The sequence below is a fragment of the Onychostruthus taczanowskii genome, unplaced genomic scaffold (genome assembly GCF_017590055.1).
Source record: "Onychostruthus taczanowskii isolate IOZ18803 unplaced genomic scaffold, ASM1759005v1 scaffold16, whole genome shotgun sequence".
Classification (NCBI taxonomy): Eukaryota; Metazoa; Chordata; class Aves; order Passeriformes; family Passeridae; genus Onychostruthus; species Onychostruthus taczanowskii.
Window position 1 is genome coordinate 1,619,702 of NW_024498795.1, and position 16,219 is coordinate 1,635,920.

The following is a 16,219-nucleotide window of genomic DNA, read 5'->3' on the forward strand; positions in this document are numbered from 1 at the left end:
ATACCATCTAACTCTGTGCTACTCCTAGGCCTTCTCCCAAGGTAACCTGGACTGATCTGAAAGTCTGAAGGACAAAAGTTTCTAGAGAAACAGTGCATTCTGAGTACCCCTCTACACCAACCTCTCCTAATACTTACCAAGAATGTGTATAGGGAAAAGGATCTTGGGGTTGATATATATAGTCTTATATGAATATTAGCAAGTAAACAGAGCCTTTTGTCCCTTTATGCTAATGTTGTCCTTTCATAACGAGTCAGGCTTGCAACTTCTATTTTAATCTTTCTTTAAAAGTACTAAGTCTCAGTTCTTCAATATTTAATTTTTTTTCATTGATTCTCAGTGTTCAGAGTTAATCTTCTACTTTTTATACCATATACCCTCTTTATATTTTGTGAGTGAGAAAGGAAATGGAGAATTTCAAGACAGAGCTAATAGTTTGCGCTGACTAGAGATAAATATGCATTTCGAACAACTTCAAAATATAATGAACCAATGAAGAGTTCTAGAAAAGAAAGAAAGAAAATCAGGGTATTTTCATCCAACACCAACAATCAAATAACTATATTTGATACTGTAACAACCTGCACTGTTCCCTCAATAGTCACGCTTGACTATTCACAACTCATGCACATCTACTTCACCACTATTTTATTTATCAGAATGGAGGTAAGTGAGCAGAATAATCACTATGAAATAATAAAACATCCTTGGGAAAAAAAATCAAGCCAGAGAATAAGATTCTGGGTTTCTATTTTGTGATAATATACCTTCAGAAATGATTTCATGGCTTTATTTGAAAAATGGATATAATCCAAGTAAAGAGATACAATTCCTGTTTCTCTGCAGCCAGAAACACATTATCCTTTTAAATAGGAAAGAGCATCCATTTCTTTTTCTTTTCTTCCTATCCTCACAGAGGAGAAAAAGAGGGGAAAAAACAGATGGCAGAGAATAACACCCCTCCTTTCCCTTTGCAAATGGTGACTCTTCCATCAATACTACAACATACAGCTGCATCAGTATCGACATTATTTTCTTAGTTTCTCAAACAATTCCTGCATTTTATATTATTTTTCTACAATTATGACAGTTGAAAGGCAACATATAAAGTTTTTCTGAGTCCTTTAACACATTAAGTATGCTATAGGCTTAACAGGCTCAAAAAAGAATGAAAAGTAAACAACACAAAAAATTTCCCCAAAACCTTGCAAATGAGCTGTGGCTGCATCAGAAGTCCACGCTGGAGCAGGCTCCTGGCCTGTGGACACATGGAGAGAGGAACTCATGCTGGAGATGGTTAGCTGTCAGGACTTGTGTCCCTACGGGGGAACCCATGCTAGAGCAGTCTGGCTACTGGAACTTAAAGGCCAATTTGTAGTATTATGGTAAACACATCACACCTGCCTTCGAGAGAACTAGGATTACATTCACACTTTTTCACTGCTTGCTGCGTGGCCCTTGGTTAAGTCATCTTTGTGTTTCAACTTGACAGGTTTAATGGAATATCTAACATTGGTATGTCATAAAGCTAACAGTGACTTGATAGAAGGCAACAGTACAAGCACAGATCCCCACCCTGTTTTAGGATTAGCCAGCATGAAGTCTACTGACAGAATTGGGGGGCTGATAACAGTAACTTATGGGACAGAAAGAAGAAGTCATGCTCAAATATCTTGTTTTCCATCACAGAAGTGTGAGTCATAGAGAAAGCAGAGAGTATCTCATTCAGTGAATCCTGACTTTTTACTGCTAAAAATCTTTTTGTTGACAGAGCTTGTAAATCTTGAGTTCTGGGAAGAACCTTATACATTTGAAGAGTGTCACCATTACAACTGAGGCATTTAGCGTTTTCAGAATTTATGTAATACTTAGCTAAGAACTATTGATTAAACATTTGAATAGGCAGCCAATTTTACACATTTCCAAACCACAAGTGTTTAACTAAAAAAACATCATTCTGTTTCTTCAAATTGAGGGTTTTGTGCTCATCCAGAAAAAACCTGTTTGACATCTCACCTGCACCACTGAGACTTATGGATGTTTTACTCTGCTTTATTCACAGGATTAGGTTTCAGCAAGGCTTACACTGTATTGTTTGCAAACCGGGCATAGCAAGAACACACTCTTCCCAAGGAAGAGTAGTAAACAGGCAATGCTTCAGTTCACTTCTTCAGAGAAAGGCATGACTTACCTTGTGGAAGTTCCTGAAATATGCTGCCTTCTCATCTGGAAATTTTTCTAGCCTCCTGGGTCCTTTACTGGAAGCCTTCTTGAAAACCAACCAACAACGCCTAAAAATCTGTGAACAAAATCAATGGATGCTATTAGCTTTTCTTTAAAGGTGGACAGTATATTACAATACAAATGTATTCAGTTACACGACTGTCTTAGGAAGAAATTATAAAATGACAGTATTTTACTTTAAGAGTAAAATTTGCAGTTCAAAGAGAAGCTGATTAATGACAATCCTCTAGACTATATCACGTAAGAAAGAGATTAGGTATCAATCTAGTTTTATAATTTATGACAGCAGTTTACTTCACTCTTCTCCCCAGTACTTGGACAACTCTATAAACAATACCATATGCAATTTTATGTTACTAATTCAAGGATACATTGAAAAAAGTCCCAAACCCAATACTACTCAGTGATTCCACTGCCCTTACGTGAAGAGCCTTAATTTAGTAAAAATTCCACAATATTTAATGACACAGCACAAGAAATACAGTACTGTTAAATTTGGATCAACCATACCTCCCATTACGAAAAAACGAAGTAATTAAAAAACCCAAGGAAATTAGAGCAGGAAGAGTTTTCCCCTCAGTCTGCTGTCTAAATGAAATACAAGCAGAAAATGTAGTGTCATTAAAATAATTAGGCTTAATTAACGACACTGCGACATAATACTACTGACACTATCCTGTTGCCACTATCTGAATGTTATCAGCCAAAGTAAGTGATTTCTTTTAAAACCCTACATTTGGGCTACAGTATCAATATGTTCAATTATGAAGAATTTTAGAAGAAAACATGGTATATAATTAAATCCTCTGCAAGTATATGTATTACAAAGTGTAGAACTTTTAGGCTTTTCCTACTAAGGTTGTAAAGTGGCAACTGTACAACTGTACTTTCTGTCTCAGAAATTACTTCACCTATCCTGAGGGAAAGCAAAGACAATATCATATTTCCTGAAAAAAAATGACATTACACTTTGGGACATCATAAACCATCTTTATTAGATAGTCCTTTCTTCAAATAACATCTTGGCAGTGTTGCAACTTGACTTTATCAAAACTACAGCACTGCTCCCACAGCTATTTCTTGATTAAACATATTAGCTCTACACAATTTTGTAGTGTGAAAAGCTCCACACACAAAGATATAGAATATTCACACTATTTTGACCTTACTAAAAAACAGCAGTACCAACTGTCTGAAAGGGACATATTTATTTATTTTATAAAAGTGTCACTTTTAATAATACTTCTGGCTCTTCTGGGATCCTGGATGTTTTTTTAGTATATGTGTAGTTTCAGTTCATTTCTCTTCCTCTGAGGAAAGTCTTTTCCTAGGAAGTGCTTTGTCAAGGTGAACACAACTATCTTAATTTCAAAAGTTTTCTCAATTTCCTGATTTTCATTATACACCTTTAATGTCTTACAGTGCTCAAAAAATTATCTTTAAAGAAGCCAAACCAACCCAAGTCATCATCTTGGTGGTGGGTTTTAGCATAGTCATGGAATCTGCATTTTGCAGATGACCTGAATTTTTGACAGCTGGTGACAATGAAACTGATAATTTGTGTTGATTAACAGAAGGTTTTCAAAGGTTGGTGGAGGTTTTTTTTTCATTGTTTGTTCATGGTTATTAAAATATATTTTTATATGTGTATATATGCATATATGGGAGACTCATATTTTGTTGCAATGAGAAGTAATAGTTAGATCCAATACATTCGAAATATTCCTAAAAAAAGGCAAACTAGACATCCCAGTCATGGAGTCAGACCTCTCCCTGTGAGGATGAGAATATTTTTTAGATCAAAGGTCATCTAATGCATACTCCAAAACACTTCCTTTAGTAACAAATGAGCAGGTTCAGACAAATGATGGCTTCAGTCTTTTTTTCACTGGATATCATTTTGGGACAGTGTGAAAGTGAGTTTGAGGTTTTGCAGATAAGCTGATGAAATTCTAGAGGAATGGTTTGACCTCCTTATTACTGGGAACTACCATCAAATACCAGGGATTGATCCTAGTTATCTTTAAGGATGCTCATCAGGCCTTCTCACACATTTCAGAACCGAGATGAATTCATAGGCTTCAGCACAGACTGCAGGAATGAAAAGTCTTTGCTTTTAGAGAACACTGAATAGCAAGAGGAGGGAAACATAAGTTTGTCCTTTAGACAGCAAATGCTTCAATTTATTGGCATCTGTTTTTTTCAGACCTTTAAGAAGAGGAGAGATCTGAAGAATGAAATGGCTCAGAGAGGACTCCTGATATTCTATGTACTTATGCCAAGACACATCCTTGAATTTGGGTTTTATTTTTTGCAACCTAATTTTAAAACTGGTATAAACATGTACAGTTCCATTGCATTTCAGCAGCATTCTACCTTATTATGCCAGCAGACACTTTGTATCTTAGTGCTTGAAAAAGCATTAGCATATGAATTTACCTATAAATATGAATAAATAGGTGCAGATGTGAGCACACAGCAAACAAACATTTGCCTTTCATAAGGAACCTCATTGTTATACAGAAGCCTAGTCAATTATTCACGAACTGTGAGATACTCTTTTATCCCTGGCCTACTTTAGGATGCCATTGGCTGTAATCAAAACTTCTGAAAGACTTCTAAAGTCCTCAGATAATTGGGGAAGCCATTGTGAGAGAAATCAGCATCAGCCCTTCCAGAACTGAGAGAATTAGAACCATTTGCTGTGTTGTCTCCACAATACTTAGTATTTCCTGTGAGACTGTTTTCCACATGTGCTTAGTTGAAGAAATGCCAAATATTTGATAATTTAATCAGGGTTACATCCTCGGATGAGCACTCAACTGTTAAACAAATATGATTTTAAAATTTTGTATCAAGGGCAAACAACACAAAGTCTGCCCCATGCCATTGCATTTTTTACTGGAAAAATTCAGAAAGATGGCATTAAGTAGTTGCTGGGTTTAGGTTTTCTTTTATTATTGTATCAATTAGAAAAAAACTTGTTCATTACAATATTGAGAGGGATTCTATTGAAATTACCTGCAGAGCCTTAGGCACAGTTGAACCTCTTTAAACAACACCCTTCCTACCTCAGCTTTACAAGACAAGCAAAGCAAAAAAAAAAATTCTTCCAGATTCTATTACCAAGGATGTGGCGCAATTATGTATCAGTAAGCCATGGCAATAACTCAGCACACTTGTGGCCTGGTGAGAACTGATTCAGTTGCCCCGAGATAGCACACGGGGATGATTTTGATTGCGATGTACGAGCTAGCAGGGGAGAGGAGCCTCTCTCCTCAAGACAGACCCTGAGCAGCCTCATCTTGTTACTGAGAGGATTCCAGAACCTGGAACCTTATCACCCCCTCCCTCAAATGATTTCTGAAATCTTTCCAGTTAGAAATTTGACTTCTAATGCTGATAAATTTCTATTAATCTTCAGAGATGCTTTCTTTAATATTCTACTTGAAACACTGCAACAGATAAATTAATTAGGAAATCTCTGCATAACCTTATTTTGATACTTTTTCTTCTGCTTAATATAGTACACTGCTCAGCTCACATTTCCAGCATGATCATATTTTTTATATATATGCAAAAATTTGGCCTCTGAATGGGCCATTACTTTTCATGATCACGTCAAACAATTTTGTTTTATTGTTGCCATGGCTGTTCATAACAAATCCATTAAAATAAATATTGCAGGAAATTCACTGGCTAGACTTTTTTTTTCAGAAAGAAGGAAATATTTTCCTCTTTTCTAAAATAATTTAAAATAATTGGTTTATAGTGTAAATCTTATGTATGATTTTCCATTTTCCAGATATTTCTAAGGCATTTTCCTAGTAATTTACAATAAATGCTTTTGAGATTCACATTTCTTTTTATCCACAGCTGTAGCAAATAAAGCTTTCCCAGTCATCACTAATATTTAGAGAAGGGACTTTTATTGACAACTTTCTACACATTACTCCAGAAATTTCACACTCAAACAACCCAACAGAAAACAGAAACAAAACAAACAAAAAAATCCCCCATGCTTTTTTTTTTTTTTTAATAAAGTTACAACACTATAAGCTTTTTTCCCAAATCACTTTAGATGCTCTGAAATCTCCCTGCACCTATCCAAAGGACAGTACAAATGGCAGCTTTCTTGGGTATATTGGAAAACCATCTAATTTTCTGCCACTAGCTGTAGAAACATTTGTCTCTCGAGAGAAACAGCAATGAGTCAGCTCCTAATTACTAACAGAAACCATCACTGACCAGGACAGTCACTGAAGCATCACTCATGGAGCTTTTTGCTAGCATAACCTATCAAATTTTCTCCTAGGAAGACAACAACATAATAACATTCTGTTCAGCATTTACATCTCATTATCTGCAGGAAAGGCTAGTTGATTTCTCATCCCTGACTTGCCATGTGCATTGCTCTGCTGTTTGACAAGACAACATCTGCAGTATATGCATTAAAAACACTAAAATATGAATGTGTTCAAGTTTACCTCACTAGTTATCTCCATTAAAAATGGATATTTCTGTGGGGTATGCTAGAGAAATGCAGTTTGCTGTGAGATTAAGAAATGTAGTCACAACTTAAAAATATAGCATTCATAATGAGAAAAATAAAAATAGTTGTCACAGTAAAGTCATATTTAACAATTGTTTTGACACCCACCATTTTTTGATTCTGTGCATAATTTGGCTAAGGGAGAAGAGACAAGAGGTGACACCTTTCTGCTTCAATGAAACTACACTTGTCACACATTCAAGTAAAACTTAGGAGAAATTGAAACAGAGTTATTATCTATAAAAAGGCCCAGAAGGAAAATAGGGATCTATACCTCAGCCTAAAGAACAAGTTACAGGATCTAAGCTACTGCTGAGTCAATTCAACAGAAAAAAAAAAGGCCTGAACTACAAAACAAAACAAGTGGTTGCAATCCACTTACCTGAGCTACCAACATTTGAACAGCTCTGATTTTGCTGTCTACCTTTTTGACAATAGAAATTAAATACATTTCCCACTGCATTAATTGGGTGCATTTTGGGTGGCAAATTTGGATTCATATGAAGAAGCAAGAGAGGCGGAGCACCGCTGCACAGCACTGAGCTCCCAGATTAGCGCAGAGGGTGCAGAGTAGCAGGGAATTGAGGCCAGCTCCTGCTCTTTTACCACACTGCTGGGAACTCACCTTTCTCCCAGCAGCAGGGCAGAGATACTCCACAGCTATCTGATATCAAAAATCAACAGGACAGTACCCAAACAGGAGAGGCAAAATGAATCCGTAGCCCTGCTCAGAAGCAAGAGCTTCCCGGCTCCTGTCAGCAGGTCTGGGATGTGAGGCTGAGACTTTACCACAAGATAAAATAAGCCTGGGTAGTTTTATTTTTTTAAAATTTGAGTCTAACTCTCCACCTGCTCTTGCCTATTTCAACATATTTTCTTCAAATGTTACCAAGCTATCTACCACAAAGTAACAACAATAAAAGGAAAGCTGTTTAAGCTGTCAAGTCAGGATTAAAGAAATCCCACAAATATATACAAAAAAAAAAAAAAAAAAAAAACTAGTAGTGTCTTTAATGAGAAATATTGTCTGAAGGTATGCTGTGAATGCTATGCAGCAGGGAAACATTCCTCATATATGACAACCTTGCATGCACCCTTGAGCTCCATTTCATCATCCAAATTAGGAAGAAAGGTTAAACTCCTAGTTTACAGAGCTTGGAGCATGACCTTCTGCAACAATACAAGTAGGTGTTAGATAATTTTAGCATCATAGTTCAAATCCTAGAATTTCTGATAGCATTTTTTTATTACTAATACTCTGCACATTGCAAATCTGCTGGCATTTAAAGTTAGGAATCGAAAAAATAAAGAAACATCTGCTACAAACTGTTTCATCTAAGATTAGATCAATCCTTGTGGGCTTGATTGCAGTCTGACAATTAGGATGGTTAGAGAGAGATGATTAGGGACAATTCACCCAGTTATAGTATACACACGTCATCTTTTTGCTGCCATAACATACCATTATAGATTCATATAGATGCTTATAATATACTATAATTTATGGTGTTATAGTCACAGGCTATACATGTAATCCATAAAAGGTTTTATTTTATTATTAGGGATTTATGTGAAATCAAAGTACACCATAGCAATTTTCCAACTATTCGTCTACTAGCTAAACTACTCTGTGCATCATGCAAACACTTTAGTTATGGAATCTGAAAGCTTTTTATTTGAATGTGTTTAAAAGAGAGTGGAGGATACATATCCGAACAGATCTGCCCCTTGTATTCCTGTGAAAAGTGTTGTATGACTCCATCAATCCTTAAGCACCCAAAGCTTAAAACCTGACCACTGTTGCTTTGTTCTGAAGTACCATCTGGGAAATTCAAGGGCAGAAGGACAGTCTACACAAATAACACACTCTGACTCCACAGCAGTCTGCAGGTCAGCAGAATTTATAACTTACATCTGAATTGATCTTATGGTTACTTAAAAATATCAATTCTAGCAGCCATTTCTTTTGGCTTTCTGCATCTCTGACTCATTTTTGGGAAGACTAACTGCAGTGATCCTTTTGGAGGAAAACTAATACTGCCCACTTCATGTCTAGCCTCAGAGTTGATAACAAAAAAAATGTCCTCAAAACCAGAAGAAAAAAATTAGTTTCAAGAGTTGTAGCACATATCCAGCATAAAAATTCCAGAGCCTGCAATATTTTTTAACAAAATTATTATGCTCAAGAAATCTCAAGCATTTCATTGAGCTCAAGAAGAATGTGCAGCACCTGCTTAAGAATAGTTATGTATCCATGTATGTTGATATCTCCTCCCACACGTACTTTTCTCAATGTAATCAGAAAAAAATACCAGCAGAGAAAGTTCTAGTTTTGCAATATTTTAATATTAAATTTGAGTGAGTTCTCAAACTGAACTGTAGTAGTTACCTTAACTCATCTGAAGGGTTTTTTTTTAGTGGAAATCTCACTTTTTAAAAAATGTTTTACCTGATTAGTTACAAGTAAATATAGCCCACTTGAATTTTAAAATTCACAAGGAATGGTTTGATATACTGCAATGGAAAGCAATATTTAGAGAAGAAAACAAGGATTCCTTTATTTTTACTACTATAAATACATATACAAATAATGGAAATATCACTATCTTTCTTCCATTGATGAGCTTATTAAGCTGAAGCATGGTATCTTTTATGCATATTATGTAGACAGTCATCACTTCTTGAAAAAATTGAAGGTATTTATTGTACCACCAAGGGAACCTAATGCTGAGAAACAAACAAGTTATTGAGATAGAATGCTAATTTATGTCTCTAGAAAACAAAATTCAGACTATTATACACAAGCTGAAATAATACACGCTGAAAGATGGTATCAATCACCTTGAATCCTCAGTACTTTATGTTAGGAAGGAAGGGATTTGTGAAAGTAAGTGTTAAAAAATCAAACACATGCAACTGAATACCTTAAAATGAAGCAGAGCTTCAGAATAAAACAGTAATCACAGACATCTGTTCTATACTACCAAGGGGAAAAAATTCAAATAATTTTTACAGCTCCAATTTAGAGGGTTAAAAGCTCAAATTTATCTTCAGAATTCAAAATTATTACTCAGGTTTACACCAGCTAGATTTTCTAACATATCATGGAATTGTAGACCAGTTTGGATTGGAAGGGACCTTAAAGATCAGCTATTTCCAACCCACTCCCCACACACACCCCATGGTGGGCAGGTACCCTCCCAGCCAGACCAGCTTTCTCCAAGCACCATCCAACCTGGCATTGAACACTTCCAGGAATGGGGCACCCACAGCTTTTCTGTCTCTGTGCCTCACCATCCTCACAATAAAGAATTTATTCCTAGTATCTAATCTAAATCTACTCTCTTTCAGTTTATTTCCCCTCGTCCTATCATTACATATCCTTGTAAAAAGTCCTGCTCCATCTCTCTCGAAGGTCCTCTTGCCCTCTTTAGGTACTGGAAGGTTCTCTAAGGTCTCCCCAGAGCCTTCTCTCCTTCAGGTTAGATAACTTGAACTCTCAGCCTGTCTGCAAAGGAGGGTGCCCCAGCCCTCTGATCATTTATCTTTTCTCTATATTATTACAGAGAAACTCTGCAATAACTTAGCAAAGGCATCAAAGTCCTCAGGATGCTGTTGTTTTGACTGATAAAATAAGTGAAAAGTTTGCTTTGCATGGGATTTAACATAGCTGAGCACAGCACTAAGTCTAAAGCATTTTTTGTAAAGAAAAAACAATGGGAGCTGACTGTAAGTGCCACTGTATATTTATGTAGGAGTATAATTTCTAACAGCAATTGATCCTCAGAGAACAATAGGAAAGTTAGGGCCTTTTATTCTTTGACACATTTTGTGATTTCAGCATATATTTAGAAAGCCTTGCAAACCCAGCCTTGCTGATGTAAACGGGTAAAAGCTCACTGTAATCTCTAAGTGACTCTACGAAATGCCTGGTCACTCCCCCTGGCACACAGGCACTCATGAAGTGTGTGCATCATGTTTATACAGGGAGACTAAAGAATATACAAATGTCAGTGTAGAAGAAAAGCTCTCTAAACATATTTTGATACACTGTACCACAGAACAGAAACATACTTTAAAAATGGCATTTATCTATGGCATATTCAATAAACCTCTGAAATACCAGGTTGCAGGACTCAATTGTGCTGGTTTCCTACAAACCAAATTAATCCTTTTTTTTTTTTTTTTTTCTAGTTAGATATTCCACTTTGAATCCTTTTGAAGTAGTATGACATGGCCACTAGATTTTATGGAGAAATTAATCTTAGACAGAAAATAAGGTGTTCAGCAAAATGAAGGCTGCAGCAGGGCTTGAGCAGGACCATACAAATAGTAATGTTCAAGAGGATGTTTAATTTCAGTGCTGTTTTTCTGGCATTTGATCACCTGCATTACTGTAACCTATAGGTTAAATCTCCTCCTGACCAGGAATTATAGTTGTAAGAGATGCTGTCATGCCCCAAAGACCTTCATTACTTCTTATGTTTAAATTAACTGAAGGGGAGGAAGATGAATTCACAGTTTGTGGTAAGTGGAAATAGTTAAAAGCTCAGAGTTAGCAAGAATCCTCTGTCATAGAAATTAAATGGATACTAGAATGGAGTAATTCACTGAAATTTCCTGCAATATTTATGCACAGAATTACCTTGAAGTAAAAAACAAAATAAAACAAACAAACAGAAATCAAACCAAACACCCAACAAAACTCCAACCAGGACTTGCTCTGGGTGTTGTAACTTTCAGAAAAATGCAGACAGAAAGATGTATATTTCAAACTTTGCTTGATTTCTATACGTGATTTGCTTTCTGCCACTCTTGTGCTATGTATTTCCAGAAAATCTCTGCTTAAAGATGTTACCAGTCTGCTATTACAATGCATCAATACTGTAATGAATAAAGACATAATCCAAATCAAGAAAAGGATGAGAAAACAAATGCTTTACACACAACTAAGAGGATTTGGAAGAAAAAGCTATAGCCGTTAGTTCTTGTAAATACCAAGACCAGTTCTGTTCAGCTTTTGTTGCAACAGTGCAACAGCAAACTTTTAATAGATAAAGACAGCTTTTACTCAAAAATAGCATGAAATAGGTTCCCTCAGAACACAAATGCAGCTGGTATGTTACATTCCCAGACAGCATGTCCTGTGGGGAAATAGCTACTACAGGGGATTAGGAACCATGTTCTTATGATGCCAGCAAAATAAAGCAGAGGAAAAGCAGATGGTTTCTAAACCCAAACTTCCTAAATCCAAAAGACCACTCTGAATTCCCTGTTCTGTACCTGTGATAGATCTCCAAAAAAATCTGCCCTGAATTGTTTGAGAGATTCACCCAAAATGCGTTCAGGTGAATCCACAGAAGCCATGCTTTACAGCGTGCTTTGGCTCAGACCCAAACTGGTAACACTCAAGTTCTCATAGACCAAACATGAATTTCTTTGTTAAAGGAGTTATGGTCATCCTACTAAGCTAATATTATTATCTAAGAGGAAAAAATCCTCTCAAAACAATTTTTTCCACCCCTCCCCCTACTTTCATTGATTATCACCAGCATTCCAGAACTTGCAGGAGCTAAGATTGTCCTTCTACAGCTATTTCCCATGGGCGGAAGAAAATTATTACTCTACCCAACTGATGCTATTTATTTTTATAGTCTCATCAGCCGCTTAGAAATAGAAAGCACATTGATTTTCTGTGCTCTGGGGACCACCTGAGGGCACAAGTGGGTGGAAGGAGAAAAAAAAAAAAGTTGTAGCATTTCTGGTCAAATTTAACAGAGTACAAACATCCAGTATTTAGGTTCAAGAGTACCTAACACAAGCACCTTTTTTCACTTGCAGTCTTAAAAGCACACATAGGACAAGAGCAGAAAGCTGTGTTGCTCCATTCTCACTTCCTGACACTGCTGAGATGGTCTCAGCCATAGGATATGAAGCTGAAATGCGCAGTCTAATACAGAAGAGAAGCAAGGTGGTAATGCTCTGTGCTCACTAGTGTTGATTCTACCAGAAGTAGCATCTGGTTTTGCAGTAATAATTTCTATCTTAGTGGTGAAGTCTTAGTAAAAGTTTAAGACTGAAAACTTGTTACAGATACAGCTTTACTATAGAGTGACAGTAGTGAGCAAACTCCCAAACCACAGCAAGTCACCTTCTTGTTAATCAACCTTTCCATGTAAAAAGTTAGCAAAAACCTATGGTTACAATATAAAATATGCAGATTCTATGGAAAATACCCAGTAGGTTTAATAGAATGATTACCTTTATTAATAACCACTCTGAGTAAGAACATGCTATGAATCATGAACTACAAAAAAATTTGCCAAATTCTGTATGATACAGAATTCTCTAAACTGAGATACCGTGAGAGAACGGACTAACAACTTTATTATATTTTCTAGTATTAGAACAGCTAAATAAGCAAAGTATTGTGACTAACCCTTAACATCTTCAAGAATTTATGTCTATGGTTGCTTTTGAATAGGTCACCACAGTTGCTGTCTTACACATCAAGCATCCACAGAAAGTGCACCTTCTTGACTGATTTTACTTACAACAAAGTCATGGTGAGAACTCCCAAATGATTTTTAATACCTTAGAATCAAAGTTTCTGATTTGGAGGTGGGGTAGGGAGGAGAGACAAGGAAGTTTTCAGCATAAAATTGAATAAAAGCACTGAAAATCTCAGTCATCCTCACTGAACAATTCAGAGTTTGAGAGGTGTTTTCCATTAGGTACATATTTACATTATCTATATATCAGATAATACATGCTTACAGCAGCAGATAAATTCTGTCTTTGCATGTTAATCAACACACACTAGGGCCGTTCCCCAATAGATTCGTATATCATAAATAGGTTTCTAAAATCACAGTTATATTTTCAGTATCTCAGAAATTAATCCAAGCAACTCTTCATTGGTGGTTATTAAAACTCTTGCCTCGATACACACAGGTCTAAGACCAGCACTGCAGAGCAGCAATTGCTACACATTCCTTTTTGTTTTAAAGTGTGCACTGAAATGACCCTTGCATATGAACCAAAAGAGAGTTAGGTAAGAGTTGGGCATAGATGTATGAGGGAAAATGTGCAAGTCACTGAGCCCTGCCTCCTCCAGCTGCAGAGAGCCATGCAATAGGTGCCTGCTACTCCTTCTGTACTCATCACACATTTTATATCTAAGGAGATATAGAAGTGTGACAGTTTCTTTTCTTGTCCTTTTGGTACTGGCTCACTAGGATAGAAATAATTTCCTTTCTGAGGAGGCACAGGGAGAGAAAATACTGGACATTTCACATTCATGGTTCCTTTTCATAGGTGCTCAGTGGTTAATACATAACCACCATGCTTTGGAGAGAGTTTTTGTTGTTAATTTTGATTTAATTTATGAGCCTTGTCCCAGAGCAAATTCTAATTGTTGCAGCTAACATCTGCATGAAAGGATTTTTGCTTTTTATTCCAAATCACTTGTTCTAATGGGGCTTGTTATATAGGCTTTTGTATTTTTAACATATAAAGAATCTATCAGCAGAGAGATGTCCAGGTGAAGACATGTTGGATCAATGTAGCATTCACCAGTGAACTCATAGCATCAGGTCACAGCAAGACAGCCACTGTGACACTCAGCAGCTGAGGATGCTGCACCATCTTACTTTTTGATGGCAGAGGCTTTTGCTCTATTTTTCTTTAGGAAGATCTAGCTCTAGTCTTCTCAGCACACAATATGTAATTCTTCCTTTGGCTCATCTACCTTTCAAATTAACAAGTCCTTTGTTCCTACTGTTTTCCCTATGGTCTCCTTAAGTCTGCCCTGCTGGACATTTAAATATCTTTCAGTAATCACTTTAAATTAGTTCAGTCTTGGTTTATGATAGATTTAAGTTCTAAGACTTCATAAATTAATAAAATATTACATAAATAGAAAAGGCTTATAATTGGAAGATCAGCCCAATTTACAGTGATTTTTTTAACTTCTTCAGAATTCTACCTCTCTCTATGGTTATGTTTCTGCTGCTATTTCTACTGTTGTATACAACAGGAATTCCTTCTCCTACGAACTGTTCCCATTCTTTTATTATTAGCAGCACAGAAACTGAAGAATATTATTAGCATTAGTAATTGTCTCACAGGATATGTCCCACCAGATACACTGTGCAATGTCATAGAGAAGTCTGTCTGATTCTTTCTACATACACTGCTGAAGTTTCCTATTCTTCATTGTCAGTAAACATCATCCTACAATACTTGATTTAGTGCAATGTGCTTTAAAATATTTTGTAGATCTTTTTGATGTTCCTATCCTTGTTTCTGAAGGCTGAAGAAACTAAAATGTAGTTTTCAATGGTACAAGCATTGTAAGACAGGAGGTCTATGGGAGTTTTCATTATTTCAAAATTTGGTCTTTGTGGAAAGTAATAGCAGAGTTCACTATGTGGTTTTCATATTTTATTTATATGAAACTTTTCCAGATATCTTTTGCAGATGAAGGGCTTGCTCAAAAGGGAGTGAGAGCAATATTCCCACTGACCACAGGCAGAAACCAGAGAGCAATGGTTGTTTCACAAAACTGAGCCAAGCTTGGCTTCAAAATACTGTCATGAAGTCAAGTGGTCAGAATTACTCTTAACAGGTCTACATAAATATTTTTCTGGTTTCATATCAGATTTTTCTTTTTTGATTACTGCTAACAAAAAATTCACAATCAAAGTATAGTAAAAAATCAGGAAAAAAATGTTTTTACAAGATATACCTACACAGATCAATACTAGAGCTGATTTTTGGGACAAATTCTCTCTATATTAATAAAATATTGTTAATATTTTAGAAGCATTAGAATTTTCTTGACAGAATTACACCAAGTAGTCCACTTATATTCAGCTTGTCTTTCTGTGGTCTTCAGCATCCAGAAATTGTGAGAAGGCCACACATTTTTAATCTTTAGTCCTAAAAGTCTTTAAATCAATTCCAATTAAAATTGAAGCTACATAATTCTACCTAGGACTAACTAAATAATTTTGCCTAGAACTAACTATAGTATTTTTAATTGGCTAAGACAATGGTTTCTTTGTCCAGCACAAACTTTGGACCATGTTCTCAGCTTTGTTTTGAGATTCTTACTGTTTATTTACAATGGGATTACTTTAAAAGAAAAGTGATAAGTTCTCTTCCTTTCCCCCATGCCTATAAATAGAAAAGAATAGTTTATTTTATTGAAGTATAAGTCTTTGATGTTTTTTTCAGGAACAGCAAGGAAAGCTATAAAAATAAAAATAAGCTAATTCAGCAACACAATACAACCCATATGTAATTCCTTAAAGGTCGTGCATGTTGTGTCATTCTACTTGTCACTGATCTTTTTAACAATACTACACCACTTCTCCAGAGATTCAAGTCACTTAAATGCTTCAGTGTGTGTGTCTATAC

General features: G+C 36.0%; 1 protein-coding gene across 1 annotated transcript in view; it reads right to left on the reverse strand.

The window, feature by feature from the left end:
- Positions 1–16,219, reverse strand: part of DOK6 (docking protein 6) — a 239,576-nt gene that overhangs the window by 145,554 nt on the left and 77,803 nt on the right. The window contains exon 2 of the mRNA XM_041399372.1: positions 2,192–2,299. Coding sequence (XP_041255306.1) covers positions 2,192–2,299 — 108 coding nt within the window. The remainder of the gene's footprint in view (positions 1–2,191; positions 2,300–16,219) is intronic.